The sequence below is a fragment of the Anoplopoma fimbria genome, chromosome 17 (assembly GCF_027596085.1).
Source record: "Anoplopoma fimbria isolate UVic2021 breed Golden Eagle Sablefish chromosome 17, Afim_UVic_2022, whole genome shotgun sequence".
Taxonomy (NCBI): Eukaryota; Metazoa; Chordata; class Actinopteri; order Perciformes; family Anoplopomatidae; genus Anoplopoma; species Anoplopoma fimbria.
The window spans coordinates 23,772,194-23,791,877 of record NC_072465.1 but is presented as its reverse complement, the minus strand read 5'-3'; the positions used below and the strand labels follow the sequence as shown (position 1 = coordinate 23,791,877).

The 19,684-nt window shown below is 42.9% G+C and overlaps 1 protein-coding gene across 1 annotated transcript in view; it reads left to right on the top strand.

Moving 5' to 3' along the window:
* Positions 1-3,860: 3,860 nt before the first annotated feature.
* The window catches only part of LOC129105430 (plexin-A2-like), a 62,840-nt gene continuing 47,016 nt past the window's right edge, over positions 3,861-19,684 (top strand). The window contains exons 1-2 of the mRNA XM_054616450.1: positions 3,861-5,084; positions 8,811-8,993. Of these exons, the coding sequence (XP_054472425.1) occupies positions 3,861-5,084; positions 8,811-8,993 (1,407 nt within the window). The remainder of the gene's footprint in view (positions 5,085-8,810; positions 8,994-19,684) is intronic.

Below are 19,684 nucleotides of genomic sequence, written 5' to 3'. Positions count from 1 at the left end.
GTTATTGCTTTTCTTTACAGCCTTATAAATCTAGGCCACAAAAAACAACATATTTTTTTTATCACCTCTGAAGCTAGCGACAATGACTCCCATTGTTGACTAAGTGTGAGAACAGAGATGTTTCTGCTGACCTTTAAATGATGATGGCACGGTCTGTCCACAGTGTTCCTGATCTCACACAATCATATTATCCTAAATGTAAACAGCACAGACTTGAACATCATGCTATTCGTGCTAAATTTATGTGTGAAAAAATCATGCTGTTCCATCTTATTGCTGGTGTTAGAATACAGAATCCCCTAAAAATACAGATAGTTATGCTTCTTGACATCATCCACTGGGTTTTCTAAACCCATTATGTCTCACAATGGTGCAATCTTCACAGTTTTTTCACAAATTATCAGTAAAATTATTAACGACAGCTCAGAATTTGTGAATTTACCACAATAAAAGCAACACAGCTTCATGCGATCGAACTTGAGCGAGCATTGAAACTGATGCACACAGACAACCTTGCAGAGAAATAACCCCTTAGAACATTTCAGTTCATCTCTGATGGCAGATGGGTCAAACAAACCAGAGATAAAAAAAAAAAAAAAAAAAAGCTAACCATCCCTTCTGTTCCGTGAATCATTCCTTAAAGGGCGCTACAGAAGCTATGACAGCATTTCACCCCAATAAAAGCTGAACCCAAAGGATGGATTTTGGTTCCACTGATCTCGTATCCAGGTCAAAGGGTCGTGTTTGTGGAGCACAGGGGGTCGGCTTCTCCCTCATCTGCGCCACGATTGGTGCCCGCTGAGAGCCCCTCACGTCCCCAGAGGCCTCGGCAAAAAAAAACCCGCGCTCCTGTGTGTGAATGAGTCACGTCTGGGCTGGAGCGTGTCTGAGTGGCGAGGCGGAGAATTCAGCAGGGAGGACTGCGCAGGGCAAAGAGTTGTCTCTATAATCCAGGGTAAACACTGAGCAGCATGACTGCACGCCTTAGACGTGACCGAAAGCCGGGAGAACAGAAATGGATGAAACACTGAGGCTGCTGCTCGCCCGCTTGCCTGCCCGGCTTCGTTTGCCACCAGCGCTTCCCCATTTTCTCCTCTTGTTTTTCCTGCCTGCTTTGTAATTCCTCTAGGGTTTTTTTTTTTTTTTTTAGACCGAACACACTCAACTCTGAATTAACCTCTGGGTGGCACTTCTGGTGTATGTTGTTTAAGATCATACCAGACTCAAACCTGGCTTTGCAAATATCATATGGCCTGCTATTTGCTCAGGAGAGCCGTCTTATTATTTCTCGTGGAGAAAAGGACAGGGCTTCAGGTTCTGATGAGATTACAATGCAATCTACACTAAAGGTCTTCAGCAAGAAGTTTTCAGCGTGATTTAAACAAGAGAAATCCAAAAGCACTGAGATTCTGTTGGACGCCACAAAGTGACTAGTTGAAGTAAGCACAGAATCTCTTTTCTGTTCCTTCTTGTGGCAGCTCCAGAATATGCACAAAGGATTGAGTCAGATTTTTGTGATATAATCCGCCCACTTTCAAACAGCTCTTTAATGCATTACTTCCCATTCCAGCGTCCCCTTTCACACTAAAAAGCTGCATGAAAAATAAGAAGAAAGATAAAAAAAAAAAAAGGTTCGGCACTCCAGGGAGTAAAGGTTTCCGGTGACCGAAAGTTCTCCGGTGAGCTTGTTTAGGCAATTTGGTTGACTGAAAACAAACACATGAATGCTTCAAAGACTTTATATTTGAGTTTACCCAGAAGCCATAAAAATAAAGGGCTGTCACAGCTTCCTCTGTGACATTTCAAAAAACGCCTGAATACTCTTTTCATCAGGTCTTCTTCACATGAAAAGGACAAATGATAGAATATCACGGTTACATCAACACAGAAACTGGTTCAGCGACTCATCAGCTTGCAGAGCAGATGATTTGAGGGATTTTCAGAAGGAATTAGCTGGACTAAATTTTTGCCCAAAATAAAAAAGCTGTAAATATTACAGCCAACACGTCCTGCCAAATCTCCTCTTTCTGAAGAACCAATAACAGCAAACGCAGTTTTTGTGTCCAGTTGGGCAAAAAAAGCGCAAAAAGAAAATAAACTTCACTCATCTAACATTTCAAACGGAGATATATAATGATAGAGATACACAGAGTGTGTCTCACATTGGACTGAGTAAATGTCATGCATTACAATTAAAGAAAAGCAAGCACCAGAGTTCAGATTCACATTTAGCCATACAGAGTGCGTCAGATGTTGATCTTTGGTGGCCAATTACGGGCAGAGTTGCTCACGCCGAGCTTGCCAAATTGAGCAGAGTAGGTCGAGATGCTGGAGTGACTTCTCCTGCGGTGTGAGCGTGCCGGGGACAGATGGACAGGAGATGCTGGAGAGGATCTGGACTCGGCCCAGCCTGCTCAGCGTCCGTCCATCCGCTCGGTCCCTGGCTCCCTCTCAACTCAGCCGGACGTCCTGCTAGCCAGCCAACGGAGAGCACCCACCACATCATGACCCCGGCATTAGGATCTGACATGGCTGTCTTCATTTAACCTTTACTTACACCGGGAAGTCTCACTGAGCAAACCGACTGTTTACGTTAGCGGCAGCCAAAAAAGACAGTTGCCATTGAGCTAAAGCTTTCTAGCTTTTGGCAGGATATATTTGGAGGCGTTTCATTGAAGGGGTTTGAATGATTAAAAAAAAAAAAAAAGTATTATTAGAGGAGTGTGAAGGGGCTGCTGGCGAGGACAAAGGGGGAGATAGAAACAGCCTTTAGGAGCCATATTGGAGAGGCTTCTGGTGACACACAGACAGGATTTAGAGTGAGGTGTCTTAAGTTATGGTCCCTCCTCCCACGCAGGCAGTTTTATTACTCCATTAATGGACTGCGATGAAGTAACCGTGTACCGGACGCCACTTTATCTACGATGCTTGTGTTGCCTTCACCAATCTTCTTTCTTTATTTTGAGATAAAACCCTTTTTATTTACTTCAAATTAGCGTATTTTTTTTCTCATCTGCATCAAACTAAAACATACAATAGTTATGACAAGGCGGGAAAAAAAACATTAACACATCAAACCTCCTTTGCCATGTGTCCAACTCATCCATCCTCCAGTCCATCGCCTATTTGTGGGACATTATTTATCCCCTGGAAATATCTACATAAAATATGCTAATGAAATTAAAGAGGGTAGTGTAAGGGTTGATGCTGCCTGGCTCTGAATCTCTAATGACTCCCTGCCATCCCTAGAAAAAAGCCTGATTAATTTAGGAATGTCGGCCGCGGTGGAGAGTGATTAATTCCTCCTGGATTCAACCATTTAAATGAACAAGGCAGAGAGGAGAAAGGAAAACAGGGAGCCCAAAATATGGACACATAATTAATACATTTGGATCATTTAATTAGCCACCCAAACAGAGGGAATGCACAGCCACGGCGTGTCATTGCTTTGTTCAAACAAGAGGCCACGGTTAGTTCTCTCTTACAGACAGGCAAATATAATGAGCCTCCCCTGTTGATAGGGGGAATATTGGACCATCTCTCGGGCTCGTAAATATGGGCAGACAGTTTGAACAAATGATTACTTGTTTCTTTGATGTCTCATGTGTCTGACTAAGCAGAGATAGAGTGGGGAAACAAGCACATATATGCCTTGGTTTGTGGAGTATCTAATGATACCCTGAAAGCAGTTTCTCCACTCTCGAAAGAATCAGGGATCTTTCGAGGTTAAAACAAATGTCTTTATTTTCTCTTTCAGAATGATGTGAAGATCTCTTGAAAGGACCAGACCGCACTTCAGCACTCAATCCCAGGCGTTTTATCCGACCTCTGTATATTTTTTTTCCGGAAGCCACGTGGGGATGGGAACGTGCTTGGATAAAAGATGGACTTACTGCGGCCTCACTAAAGGTCACCGTCCTCCAAAAGTCATGTCATGGCCCCTGGCCCTGTGGCTATTGACTCTAATCACTGTGAATCAAAAGACGACTTTTGGACAGACTCTGAACACCTTCCAATCAGAGAGGAAGGATTGGTCTCTGAACCACCTGACTGTGCATCAGTCCACTGGGGCTCTGTACGTCGGAGCCGTCAACCGAATCTACAAGTTGTCGGCTAATCTCACCCTCCTGGTGTCCCACGATACGGGGCCGGAGTACGACAACAAAGCATGTTACCCCCCGCTGATTGTCCAGCCGTGCTCTGAGCCTCTTTCCTCTACTGACAACGTCAACAAACTGTTGCTCATCGACTACTCGCACAACCGGCTGCTGGCCTGCGGGAGTCTCTACCAGGGCGTCTGCAAGCTGATGAGGCTGGACGACTTGTTCATCCTCGTGGAGCCCACGCACAAGAAGGAGCACTACCTGTCCAGTGACAACCAGACGGGGACGATGTACGGGGTCGTTGTGCCCTCGCAGGGTCAGGACGCCACTCTGTACATCGGCACGGCCGTCGGCGGCAAACAGGACTACTTCCCGACGATCTCAAGCCGCAAGCTGCCTCGCGACCCAGAATCCTCTGCCATGCTGGACTACGAGCTCCACACCGACTTTGTTTCCTCTCTTATTAAAATCCCCTCAGACACACTCGCTCTCGTCCCGCACTTTGACATCTACTACATCTACGGCTTCGCCAGCGGCAGCTTCGTCTACTTCTTGACCGTCCAGCCGGAGACGCCGGAGAACGGGATGCCCGCCGGCGGCTCGCCTGGCGACCTGTTCTACACCTCTCGCATCATCCGCCTCTGCAAAGGCGACAAGAAGTTCCACTCTTACGTGTCGCTTCCTGTGGGGTGCGTGCACAAAGGCGAGGAGTACCGCCTGCTGCAGGCGGCGTACCTGTCCAAGGCCGGCAGGGTTCTGGCAAAGTCGCTCAACATCAGCGCCCAGGAGGACGTGCTGTTTGCCGTGTTCTCCAAGGGACAGAAGCAATGCCACGACCCTCCGGATCACTCCGCTCTCTGCGTCTTCACCATCCAAGACATCAACACGCGCATCAAGGAGCGGCTGCAGTCCTGCTACCAGGGAGAGGGAAACCTGGAGCTGCACTGGCTGCTGGGAAAAGACGTGCAGTGCACCAAGGCGGTAAGTGAACCCTTTGATTTTGCCTCTTATAACTAACCCTCAAATTATGTTCCACTACAACTAAACTGCACTCTCAATTATGTTTTGAGGGAAATTTATTTTCTCTGGTTGCAGTTTTAAACATGTGGCTATCACTATAAAACTATAAAAAAACAAAACATTAAAACACCTTGGTTATGTTTAGTTAAACATCATTATTTGGCTTCAATTAATCATTTATTTCGTTATTTAAATTCTGCACTTAATTGAAAGTATCTCAATAATGACTTTTGATTTCACATTGGACACTAACAGTGGTTTCCTGGGTGAAAGTCCTGTGTTTGACCTCACCATCCTCCCTGACCTGCTCCCTACAAGGTCTTCGGCAGACTATGGTTAGAAATGTATTTGTGATAATAATCCGGGAAATTATGTTTCCCTTGAAAACGTAATTCACAAAGCAGTTTTGTTGGAATGTAATTTTACGGAGATCAGGCAGCCTGCTCTACACTATATAACTATAGATCTTACTGAAAGTTGTCTCTTTCATAATCCACAACCATGATTGAAGCCTAAATGGCCGACAGGCAGGCAGTCAGAGCTGTGCTGAAGACACCATTCAGGTTTTTTCAGGATCCCGCGAGAGCAGAAGAGCTGGAGGAGATTAATTCCACAACGCTAATCAGAGGAGTTTTGTATGGGGCTTTGATTTCATTCAGGGGTTTGGGCGCTGACTCCCGCCTTCTTCTCCTCCCCATTTCTCTCCTCCTCTTTCCCCCCCTTCACCCCCTTCCTTCTACTCTTGTCGCTGTCAGCAGTATTTGAACCCTCAGAGACCTGTTCTTGATCTTCAGAAAAGGGCTTTCTTGTAAATGTCCAAGTCGGTTTCTTTTGTGAAAGCTATAATTCTGCATAATGAGCGGCTTTCATGGAAACAAATTGAAAGCGAACCATAAAAACAGTGATATTCATCGAATCCATTGCTCTGGTTGTTCAAAACATGTACTTTGATTCCACAATGCCATCAAACAAATAAGATGTATTCATAAAAGCAACGTAGGGAGGACAAAGACACATAATAATACAATATTTAACACTCACTGGGCAGTTAACCAAAGGGCATTATATCGAAAAAATGAACCGTAAATGAAACACAGTGGTTCAGCTTTGTTAAGATATCATTAGATACTGTGTTTCTTTGGTTACATGATTAATCACTCAGTGAAATATGAACAGCCAGGTGTATCTAGAGATGCTCTGTGGCAGCTTTTTGATGCCAATTCTCACTTAATTTCATTGAATTAACAGGACTATGATCACATGTCATGGAGCACAAACAGAACATACAATAAAAACAAAATGAAGGCACACAGCACGGCTAAAGTGCAACAAATGTTAATTTAACGAAGGAAGGACATTCTTCAAAAAAGGCAACTCATTTACAAATAACTTTTGGCTTATCCGATTGTAAAACTAAATATATTCAAACATAGACTGGAGGTCAAGTAAACATTGGGGGTTAAGAAAATAACCAATAATTTATTATGATTAAATTCCTTCATTCAAACAAAATATGATACTCCTCTCCCAAGCTCCCCTCTTGTTTCTATCCATTTCTTTCTATCTTCCAATGACTTTAGGAATTATGATGTTTTCACTCTAAAGTTACAAATAACAAGCACTTTTTCTTTCATAAAAGAGAAACTCTTCTTTAAATTCTGCATAATTATCACACAATGTAATACTTATTACCTCAATTTGCCACTTGAGCATGAACTGATCCCTCAGTCTCTGTTCAACAGTGAGTTTCAACCACTTCATGTGTTGCACCTTTGTGTCATCCAGTATCTGATTAACCCAAACCATGAATTATGCAGGCAGAATAGTTTATACAACTGAGTTCAGTTTCTTTAACTTTTTTTCAGCCTCCCCCAGTAAGTTTTTTTCAACTGCGACACAGAGTTGGTATCTTCCCAGTTGCACATAGACTGTATTATTGCAGGTTGTCATTTGAACTTTTAAGGTATACTTACGAAATCAGAGGTGTAGTTTTTCTCATATATACATAACTGGTGTAACTAACTTGTCAAAAAGATCTTGTGATATCCAAAAGGTGATTCAAATTTTCTACAGTTACAAAATTATTGACAAACATTGCATGGTAGGCTTGGTTATGCTCCTCCTTAATGGTAGTCTAAAATGAATCAATATAATTCACAATGACATTGAGATATTTTTAAAGCAACAGACAATCTCTCGATTTTCTCCATTACATCCAAACTTTAGTCTGCCAATATCTGCTTTTGACAACAAATTCTGACACCAGATATTACCCTTCCTGTGTCAAGATTTTCAGATAGTTATTTTAAAAGACCATTATGGTTTTATTGTGCCGCTTCACTGCCATTTGTTGCTTGTTACTGTGAATTTTAGATTTTGAGAAAGTTACAAAATGCCAATATCATCATTTGCCAATTACTGGGGTAACAAGACAAAACAGCCATGCAAGCAACCAAAGTAAGACACACATTATACCTGCTATAATACGCCATCGAAATGAGCATTTAGCTTAAAGCAACACTGTGACTAAGTACTAATGAATGTCTTTGCCAAATTTCATGGCGAACTTTTTAATTAAAACTACAGATGTCAACCTGTTGGTGTCGCTAGATGAAATGTCAGGGCATCACCTAAGCAACTAGGATTCTTCCTCTGGGTGTAAGATGAATGTATTTAGTCTGATGACGTAAAGATATTCAGCAGCAGGATGTCAGACTGGCATTTTTCAAGCAGTCAATAGAAACAAATCCAAATGTGTTAAAACAACTATTTGGATGACATTTACAGTATTCACATATCCTTACAAAACCTAGTTTCAAAAGAGAAGACTTGAATGCTCGCATACTAGAAAGAAAATGGCTTATTAATGGTTATTAATATATGAAGTTTGTTTACGCTGCGTTCACTTCACTGATCACATTCAGTAAAGCTGAGGCACACTGCTTGATGAAAGAAAAACAACAGCCGGGGCTAATATGCATAAGAAGCCGAGGCTGTGAAAGAAGAAATTAGCTGCCCTAAAAAAGGTAGATTTATACACTGAGTGAAAGGCAATTAGCAAAGGTTTGAGGTGCGTGTTAGTAGATGTAAGAGGACTGCAAAGCACGAGGCTCTCTTTGATGCTTAATCAAAACCTGACATCTCTTGTGCTGCGTCTTTGTGTGATGTCAGATCAAGTGATCTCAAAATCACAGAAACCGGCGCGAAAACACAGTGTTCCTCGTGTTTGCCATCAGCAATTAGTCTGCTCCGCAAACTCGTCCGCTCGGAGGCTTGTTGATAAACTCGGCAGCAAGAAACCCCCTTTTTTTTTTGAAGTTATCATTTTTTAACCCTGAAAATTGTGCACTTAGTTTGCCACAGGCCGGTTTGAGTTCTTCTCTTGTATTTGTATGTGTCTACAGTGATCTCAGTCATTTTTCTGGCTCCCACTTACGCTCTCCCCCTCTCTCTCTCTCTCTCTCTCTCGTTACCCCCACCTCCCCTCCTTACATCTGCCATCCTCACTCCTCCTTCTGCTCGGCCTCACCTCTTTTCTATCCCTCCCTCCTTTCACTTCTTCTTCCTCTCTCCTCTACAAACCTACTGAAAAAAACATCTCCCCGCCTGCATACTCTTAATGCCTTCTTCATGTTCTCCCCGAACACTCATCTCTCCATCCCTCCCTCTCTCTCTCCCCCTACGCAGCCTGTTCCCATCGATGATCACTTCTGTGGCCTGGATATAAACCAGCCCCTGGGGGGTTCCCAGCTGGTGTCGGGTCGGACGGTGTACACTGAGAGCAGGGACAGGCTGACCTCTGTCACCTCCTACGTCTACAACGGACACAGTGTGATCTTCCTGGGGACCAGGAGTGGACGGCTGAAGAAGGTGAGAACAGCAAACTGTCAAGCAAAACAGGCGTCATTTGAGGCCATTTTTACACACTTATACTCAAGAGATGCAGCCTGATCATATGGATGACAAATAATATCACTTATCTACACAGAACACAGATTTCTTGAGTCTTCTATGGAAGAACCATCGGCATCTCTGTCTCTTCTGAGAGTAATCTTCCTGTTTCAGTTTCTGAATACCAATGCAAAATGTAGCCTGGTCCCAGACCTCACAATCACACCAAATTGGTGGTGTGCACATTTACTGCTATTTCCAGCAGTTGGTTTAACATCAACCAATCAGAGCTTAGTGGGCGGGATTAAAAATGGGAAAGTGTTACCACAAAGCTAGCAGGCAAGATCGATGGAAATCAGCAACAGAAAAAATTGCTAAAATGTGTGGATGAATTTGATTCAGCTGTATAAGTTGATTGAGTACTGCACTCCCTTAGTTTTGGGACTTGCGAAGGACAAACTACGAAAAGAATAGTCAAAAGTCAAACTCCAAACACTTAAAACTACATTTCCCACAATGCAACGTAGAGCATCTCTCTGTTAGACCTTCCGACTCTTGTGAATCCTCGTGTCAATCAGAATCCATGCCAACAGCTGTTTAGAATCTTAAGTAATCAATAAGGTTATGAACAATGTGAACTGTAACAATAGCTGTGTCAACGTTAGAAGTTTAGACTTTTGAAGTGGGGTTGTGCTGCGAGGTAGAATTACTGTTTATGTCAATGGAGTCTGGTTGCTTTGAAAAAAGCGATATAATGGCCTCAATCTTCGGTCAGAAAAGGCTATATCTGATCGCAAGATTAAGCCGCTATGGACGGGAGCAGCAGAAAAAGTAGTTTTAGCCACTTAGAGAAAGGTTAACCTATAAGCAGCATCATCATGAAGAGGGGCGGCTGTGGCGTAGTGGAGAGCAAGGTAGTTCTCCATTCAGAGGGTCGGTGGTTCGATACCCGGCTTCGGCAGTCGATGTGTCCTTGGGCAAGACACTTAACCCCAAGTTGCTCCCGAAGGCTTGCCATCGGTGTGGACTGGATGTTGCGTGAATGTTAGTTAGAGTCTGATGGTGGCACCTTGCATGGTAGCCTGTCATCAGTGTGTGAATGGGTGAATGATATACGTCTGCTAAATGACTGTAATGTAATGAAGAAACCTACGTCAGGTCACGTGGGAAAATGTCTTTAGAAGGGCTTGGGAAAAAAACATTTTGATGCTAAAAAATTAAAATAATAATAATGGATGGCTCTTTAACAAAGCCTCGTTTTTTTATGGGCTGTGTTGCACTCACCATGACCAATTAACTGATTAACTGATGTGTAAAATTGGTGGAATGTCCCTTTAATGCCTTTCATCCCTCTAAAGGTTTCTGCCACAAAACTCCATATTGCATCATTTATCAGTCGTCCGTGAGAATTACACCGCAGAGATTCATCTCCCACAGCAGTTTTTTGTGTCTCACCGCTGTGGCACATTTATGCAATAATGATCTTTAATCCATTAACACTAATTAATGCAATAATATGATCAATTAATGCCCTAATTAGCATAGCGGGTTATGTTTAATATATCACAGTTATTATGTGGGACATTATGCGGCTGAACAAAGGTGCAGTAATCATGCAGCGCTACATCTTTAGCCTCTGGACTGGGACAAATTGATGTAAATTCCCACCCATGACTACTTGAGCCACAACTGAAGCACACGTCTGTTCCTTCAACTCCTTTGTATTAGCGACAGGAAATTATGCAGCTCTAGTGACTCTTGTTTAACACGTCCTGCAGGATTTTGGTCTAATAGCGTTTTGCAGAATAAAGTACCTAAAGTACTACTTCAATGATTTTGAACACTATCTCACTCAGCACTTGACAGGGATTTTTACATGTTTATTAAGATAGTTAGATGTGTTTTGTCTGTATCTTAAAGGCAGACTCAAATTCCTCCCCTAAATCTAAGTCTTATCTTTATTTCAAAGCCCAACATTATTGTTCCTGTTCTTTTAAAGTCTCATTATTTATTAATTCTACCTTATGTTTTGTGAATTTAATTTTCCTGTTTTCAAGGTTTCAAAGTCTAACTTAATCCTTCCTTTGATTAAGGGATAATTTTGGTAATTCCTACATTTTTCATTGTTGGAAACAAATCCAATGAAAAGACTTAAACCAACAATGGATTTATACGATAAATACTGCATTTCTTAACCCTGATAAATCGTATTTCTCTGTCCCGCACTCCTCCATTGTTGTCCAAAGTCTATTAAAAACACACCAAAGAGCCACACTATTGCCGTGGATGATTTTTGAATATAGGCCCCGTAGTTTATTTTGAGTCAGCCCACATACACAGTTCTGCTGCTGTAAATACTCACTAAGACACCAAATCTGTAGCTGAAAATAGGCCGCAACAGATGCACCTTTTACTCCCATTTTGCTCAAAACGACATGTGCCCAGCTGTTTTTAGGAAATGACTTAGCTTTAGCCTTTAAATATAGACATGTGACCTGTTTTTTAAAAAGCCAGCTGGAACAAAAGAGGATGAGTGCCACTGACTGACCGGTTCATTCTGAAATCATTAAGAAATGATCTTTTTGGTCAAATATACAATATCGCCAGTCTTCTCCTTTAAAGTCTAAATTTAGTATTCCTTTAGTAATAGGTTTCTGCTGCTCTGCCATGCTTGCATCATCAGGTGAAGGGATTGATTATTAATGCACAGTACTGACAAGTGTATGATCGACAGGAACTAGTTCAAACGTTATCCGACCACGTCTGAAAGCAAAAGTGTTTATAGCTGTTCTGAAATGACCGGAGCTGTCAGAGAGAGGCGAGGTACACTCATATGGGGATAATGGTGCACACTCTCAGACTCTGTCTCACCTTAAAGGCATTCAAAGTGTTGAACAGAGTAGTTAAGTAAAGACTGAAAGCAGAGAGAAGCTCAAATCCTGACGATAAAGCCTGCATTTGAAGATTATATTCATTAACGATTATTCTGATAAAACAATTTAAATTTATCACAAAGATCCAAAACTGTTGAGGTCAGAAGAAGACGGCAATGAAAACATAAATAAAGGTCCAAACACTGTAGCTATCTTAATTGCAATTTATTAGCACATTAACAAGTGACGTTTCAAGCTAACGCTCTCCTTCAGACTTCATTAATGATTAATCTGCCAATTATTTTCTTAATTGACTAATCAATATGGCTATAAAAAGTCAGACAATAGTGAAAGAATGAACCCCAAAATGGTTTTTAATACATTAACAACTAACCAAAATCCAAAGCCATCTATCTTTTATCATGTTATTTTGACAAAAAATGAATTATCACAGTAGCGAATTTATTTTAAAATACTTTTATCGACTAATCATTTCAACTCGACTACCCTTTTCTCAACTCTCAACCTGTCCAATCACTGAGTGAGCGGACATTCCCATGTGTTGTCCGTTTTAATAAAGTTACAAACATTGTTATTCCACGAATGGACAGCAAGACGTGTACATTTCATTTCTGCTTGTTACGGAAATACAGTCTTTTCAAAATAAAGTGTTGTCTTCACAGAAAAGAACTTGGATAGGTTTAGGCAACAAAATACTCTGTGAGGTTGAAGAAAAGATCTTGGTTTGGGTTAAAATAACTACGGAAGTTGTGGTACTTGGGTATGACAAATAACTTTCTGGTTTCTGGTTTCACACGGTAGACGAACAGCGGTCTCCTGGGTGAAAGTCCAGTGTTTTTCCCATCCAGTCTGACTTCCTCCCCTGTATTTTTTGCTTTTCTAACTTACTGATTACTGATTATGTACAAATTGCTTTTATGGGATATATATGCGTTACTTTTTGTAGGTATAGCAGTGTATGAGACTGCAATTCACTGTTCAACAACCTGAAAAGCAATTTGTTTAAACATACTGACCCCTGGCCTATGGCATACCTAACTATGACATATCTAGGTAGGTTTGAAGCTCACGGAGTAACCACTTTGGCAAGATAAGGTAGTCAAGCGAACACAGATGTACAGAAAGCAGACATCTATAAGAATGTATCATCCACTCAAATCTTTCCAAGGGATTTTTTCCCCCACCGCTGTAGGATCCTTACACCAAAGCCCAAGGACATAAGATGACCTCTTTCTGAGATGTTCATGAAGTTGATTTAGCTCATTGTCCATCATGTTTCATTTCGGATCCATACTGTAATGATATATTATCATGACGCTCCTATAAGGCTCATTCTGTGATCTATCCGGATTGACTTGGTAGCACCCGTGGGCTCTGCTTACTGCGCAGTTGTGAAGGCATGCGGCTGAGTGAGGAAATGTGTGAGAGGACTGTTGTGACATTAGCCTGGAGGCCTCAGTCTTATGAGGAGCAATCTGTCTGACACACACACACAAACACACAAACACACACACCAACACGGGTCCAGACTGGGAGCACAGATAGCATCACTGCAGCTCTTTCATTGGATGAGCCATCGGGGACAAAAAAACAAGCCTGACAGAAAGAGAGAGACAGACAGGGCGAAACAAAGACTGGCAAAGGGAGGAAAGAGAGAAACAACAGATACAGACGTAAAAATACTGAGATATAAGAGAAGATTTAGGAAGAAGGAGAGGGAGACCAAGAGAAAAACGAGAGAAAAACGAGTACAGTTTTTCATCCATTCACACACTGATGACATGTGTGGCAAGCCTTCAGGAGCAACTTGGGGTTAGTGTCTTGCCCAAGGACACATCGAGTAAGTTTTTGGTTAGGAGCGCGAGGAATCCATCATCCACGCTTTAAGTGCAGAGCGTCTAAAGGCCGGAGTCTGTCATTACACTGACAGAATGAACAGCTATGATTCAGACTCCCAGGAGCCTCCGAGGAGCACGGGGTCACCTCGCGAGTCCTATTCCATCACCCCTAAATGGACAGGCTGAGTGGAAATGGGGCATGACAATAAATGGCATCAGCGGATCTCTCCGGCAGCAGGGTCATTGCAAAGGTCAAGCCTGCCACAGGAAGGGTGTAACTGGGGGGGTGAAAGGTCACAGGGATAGACGACGGTCTCCCCATTCGGGCTCCGTGCAGCATATGGATGAGTCCGTCATCGTCTCTAAATAGTCTGGATATAAAACAGGACATTTCTATCGTCACCTGCCACAGTTTTGTTGCCTTAGGTGGTTGATTTAAGCTGAGTAATGTGACCTTGTTGGTATCTCTGTGCTGAATACAAAAAGAGGCTTTTACACTTTGCATGACATACGCTAATGAGGTGAATCCAGGTAGAAGCTATTATCTCTCACTGATCTTTATTTAAATCTATTTAGGTCTCAAAGCAGGAGGCGTTAATACATGCAACTTTCAGAGGCACAGTTTCCACTTGTAAACAAAATGGTAGTGGGCGCAGGATTAGCATTTCAGTCAGCACAGTCACATCAAGGTTGTAGCCGTTTGTTGCAACAATAATGAGTTTGGTGGCGTGGCTGTGCTCAGGTGACGCTCCAGAACAACTGTGAGCAGGCTCGACAAAGACCGGACCAGAGCTCACAAACCAGAGACACACAACATAAATATGAACGCATACGGAGAGAAACGTTTTAGATTCTCATAGACATAAATGCTAACATGTTGGGTGGAGGTGGAAGAGGTGAATTTTGTACATGCACAAACAAATCTTTAACGCCAAATCCATGGGTTGGATTTGCACGGACAGGTGAAAAACTTTGAACCATTGAAACCCTGTGAAGGGGTCGCGACCCTCGGAGATGGGACAAGCATAAATCACAGTTTAGACTGTCAGTTGCTATGACAGTCTAAACAGTCTAAAAATGGTGTGATATGTCGCTAAGGGAAGGTGGGAGGGTTTCTCGAATGGGTCAAACAAACACAGGACTTTCACCCAGGAAACTAACGTGAAACACAATCTTTCCTTACCCTAACTAAGTCTTTTTTTCCCCCATAAACCTAACTTCCTGTGAAGACAGAAGTTTTTTTAAATGCCGTCCTTGACATGTCCAAACTGACACTAGATGGGTACCAAGAGTGTCATAGTGTGAAGCTTAGGGCCACAGACGAAGCTGCAATATTTAACGAGTTGGGAGCTAGAATTTGCGTATAATGTGGACAAAAGTATTAGTTTTGTGTTAGGTTTGTGAATCAATGATTAGTATCATTCAGCATCAAAAAATCACAATATCGCAAACACATTTCCCCCAGGTTTCATAGTTTATTGCACTTGAAGGACAGCAGAGTTTTGTGTCTATGCTTCTGTGTCCTAGCAAGTAAGTAATCAGCAAACCCAGAGTAGAATGACATTATACTTGTGCTTACCCCGTGGCAGCTTCAAACACATAACTGGAGTGGAATTGATTTTCTTTCGGAGGAAATGTTTCTGCAGAGCACAGTAATACTCAGAAGGACTACAATGGCATACAGAGTGCGACCGGATGCATCCCTGATATAGTGAGCGTATTAAGACGATGTGTATCCCATTTCAGAGGGAAAACAATGATGTCATACCTGTCACAGAGGAGCTGCAGACATCTTTCTTAATTCATGATTAAACCCTTTTCATGTTTAAAGAGTTCACCGTCGGTAGACAACACTCTCTGCAGGCTGGGGAGGGGGTTTTGTGGAGAAACAGTCCTTTAACTGAAGCATCACAAATCTGATCCCTGCAGCTGCAAGAACGCAGCTCTAAGGCGAGACACTGATGATTTCACTGTTCAATCGTCGGTAGAGAATAAGCTCAGAGCTGTTTAATATAATTTGAAGGATGCCCACGCTGAAATATGAAGGGCGTGCAGCACAGTGCTGAATTTAAAAACATAGAAAACGACATTTACCTCAGTGGCTGTGCCAGTATTTCCCCTAGAATTGGTTGGAAATGTTAATCTCACTGCGAATAAAGCTTTAGTCAAATACTCTCATGTGCAAATAGTGGACTCATTATGGCTTATTGAGAGTTGACCAGGTTTTTTTGGGGGGGGAATTCTCCAGTGCACAGCTAAATGACTTGGACTTTTCAAAGTCACGATTTCTAAAGGGCGGTGCAGGGAGTGGAGATGTGGTGATTGAAATCATTAGAATAGAGTTTCAGAGGAGGGGGGGGGCATGGGCTGAATAGGTGTGATTGAGGCTAAATTGATGGGATTTTTATAACCGCATGGAGGGAGCTGGACCTGAGGGTGAAAAGTCTTCAGAGCGGATCGCCGTTAGATGTCTCGGTGCAGGCTGACATAGTAAATGCTATAAAGGCAGTCGATTTTGTGATAACACATATATAACAGGTGTCTATCTCTCTGCTATTTCCTGACTGTAGTTTAATTTAGCAGCTCCGTCTCTCTCTCTCTCTCTCTCTCTCTCTCTCTCTCTTTTCTTTCGTCCTTCCTCTGGCTCAGTCACACGAATGGCAACACACAGGAGGACTGCGACTGCATTGCGGTCAGCGAAATGAATAACATACGGGCTCCATGAATTTGTTCCACTGTCCCACCCCTCCCACTGCTTTTGTTTGGTGGGAAACCGGGCAAACAATGGGAATGATTGGAGGGACCCGGGGGGCGTACGGAGGAGGACACAGGAAAGAGAGAGACAGGAAACCGTGTCCTCAAGGAGAGAGAGAAAAGACGTGGACATGCAGAGACTGAGAGGAGACTGTGGTTGAGTTGTAGAAAACTGTGGGATGAAGACTTGGAAGCCCACCATTGCAGCTGAAGGTTGAGGTGAAACTACAAATACTTGCTGCTGGAACTGGAAGACTTTCAACAATAACCACTCCAAAAACAGAGACACACACACTCACACGGCATGACCTCTCCTTCCGACCCAGTTGGTAATCGCGTTTAGGAATGGACACTTGCCAACATAACAGTGCTTTCTACTGGCTCTGGATCAATACTCTTCTCTTTGTGACTGTAGTTAATGTGATGGCTGAATGATTAGTCTGGCCCCGTAATACACATCTCCACCTCAGTGACCCCTCCTCTCCCATGAACGCTCTCGGGTTTGTTTTTTTTCATTACCCGCCGCCACAGCAGCTCAGCTCTACCCCTCAGCTCCGTCTCATTAGCATTCACAGAGCTGTGATGGCTATGCGGGCTAATCGATGCCGCGCTCTCCTCGGCTGTCATCCTCGATCGCACCATATGCACGGCCACTCAACCTTAAAAGGCGGCCAGTTGTCCGGGCCCTTATGTCGCTGCATGGCCCCCGTGTCACAATATTGAGTCAAACCCGTGCCAAAATCTGTCCCACAGTCTGTGTACATCTACTTTAGATCTAGTCTTGCGTGCACTTTCACTCTGTTCCCCCTTTTTCCACTGTTTTGGAGGGGATTCATCTGGGGTTTCCTGCCAAATTGGGACTTATTTACTTTTGGTGGTTTTATATGAAAAACAATACTTAACATGGAATCAGATGTTTGCATGCAGGATGAATCACGGATTTCCAGCTAAATGTCACATAAAAACCAAGAAGACAAGTTCGTTTGTAGAATAAATGAACCAACATCTTCGTGTTTGGTTCGAGTCGGACTGACCGGCCTGCAGGGACAAATGAAACCATGTCAGAGTGGCAGATTGGGAATGATCGGTTTAACAGAGAACCCCCTTGCCTCCTGGGTCATCATCCATATGTTTAGCTTAGACTGACTGGCAACATACGGACACACTTTTTTATAGATTGGACAGCCATTACGACATAAACACAGCAATCATCTGCTTTACAAGGTTTCCCAATCTGCAGCGGAAAAGCAGGGATTCAGAGACAATTACATGTATACTTCCTCTCAGCACGCATAAAACCATCGTCTGACATGGATCCCAAAAATCAAGCCCACATGTTAATACTCACAGGAGAGTGTATTGCTCATGGCAGCTTTACAACAGAGCCAACCTGAGTTAAGCAGAGTGACATCTAAGAAGAATGCTGTTGTTTTTTTTTGTGTTTTCTTTGGCTCTCACAGGATGAGAGTTCGGCCGAGCATTTATGATGCAAACCCGGCCCCAGAAAAAAAGGGAGGCTGTTTTTTTCTCGTTCAGAGCACATGGGCTCATGTTGCATATCTGTTTGTGGAAGCCATACTAAAACCGGGTTGTTTATATCCACCGCAGGTTCTGCGAGGGAATTTCAGCAGCAGGAAGGATATTGCTGTTATTGGCTTAAATATTATTCATGGTTAAATATATATCCTCGTCAGCTGTTGAGACGCTGGGAAGAGAAAAATGAAATGAAGGAGCTCGCTGAGGTCATAGGAACATGTGGTATTAATGGCAAATCAGTCCAGTTCTTCTGTTACATCACTCGGACCACACAAGGGGAATCTGCCTGATTTTTAAACGGAGGTTTACTGAGGTTTTTGGTAAATATGTGGTTGTTCGTACCGATTTTAAAGCAATGTCCGAACTACTTAAATGAGACCCCATTTACACTTAACCACTTCCTGTATCTCAAGCGGATCAGATTGCTTTTTTGTGGTACAATAACCAAGAAGCTTTCTAGCTAGATGCTAAAGTATAAACCATGAAAGCGCTCTGTGGAAATAAATACTCATGGCAGCTGATTTCTACACACCAGGATCATCCAGAAGGCGCACTGAGCTTTTGTGGCGTCAATCTGATCCCCGATCAGCGAATGATCTGCGGGTGAAGGAGCGGCATGAGTGACATCTTTGTCTCACTGTCTTCATAAATAGGATTTATCGTGTTTTTATTCATGGATTCTTCAAGGAAAAACGTGGCCTAATTTTGCACTCCATAGATTTACGCATTTGGGATGTGTGTTCCTGATACGCAATAATCCATGAGATGGTGTATTGATCCAACAAGTGACAGAATTTACAGCTGCAAATTTAATGAGAGTGCGCACACGGCGTGTTTGTATGCGAGTGTATGTGTGCGTCTTTGTTTGCACGCCTGTGTGCGTAGATGAGCGCGTGCGTGTAACTGTGTGTGCCTTTTCCTACAAGCAGGCTCATTATAAAACCAATTAAACCCGCCTTACTCTCATTAGAGAGCTGTGGGGCTTATGGAGAGATTGAGGACCTGTTGTACTCCCAGAGGGCTTCTGCCTGGTCAGCCCTGTTTTAAATGATAAGAAAACACTTTTAAAATCCGCTGAAATCAAACACCACGGATCAGTCACGACGGGTCAGCGTCTGTCTGAGCTCATCCTGGTCCTCAGTCACCCTTGTCATCCTCAACTCAAAGCACACATGGCTCGGTATCTTTGCTTTTCTAGACTAATGTTTTTTACTGTTGTCTTTTTTAACGCTTACATGCTCTGGTTTCTATCTATGCTATTTATGAAATGAGAAAACAATAATGTAAACTGGCTCCATTAGTGCGTGGGATAGTGGTGTAAGGGAGAGGGGGATGAGGATGAGGTGGAAGTGTAGGAGTAAGAGAAGAGAGGGCAAGAGAAAAAAAAAAACCAGACCATGAGCGAGAGAAAGGAGATAAATGTGTCTATGAAATAACTGTTCAAAGGGAAGGATTGAGCGCGTTGTCGAGGTAATAACCGGTGAGACACACACGGTATCCTCTTGTGATCTGGAATCAACAGACGATATCGTGTCACTATTGTGCTCATTACTTTGGTGTTTTTGTATGCAGAGGATGACGCCCCACCCTCCCAGTAACCCCCCTTTCCCCGCCAGTATCTACCCTTCCTCCCACGTAAACTAACACA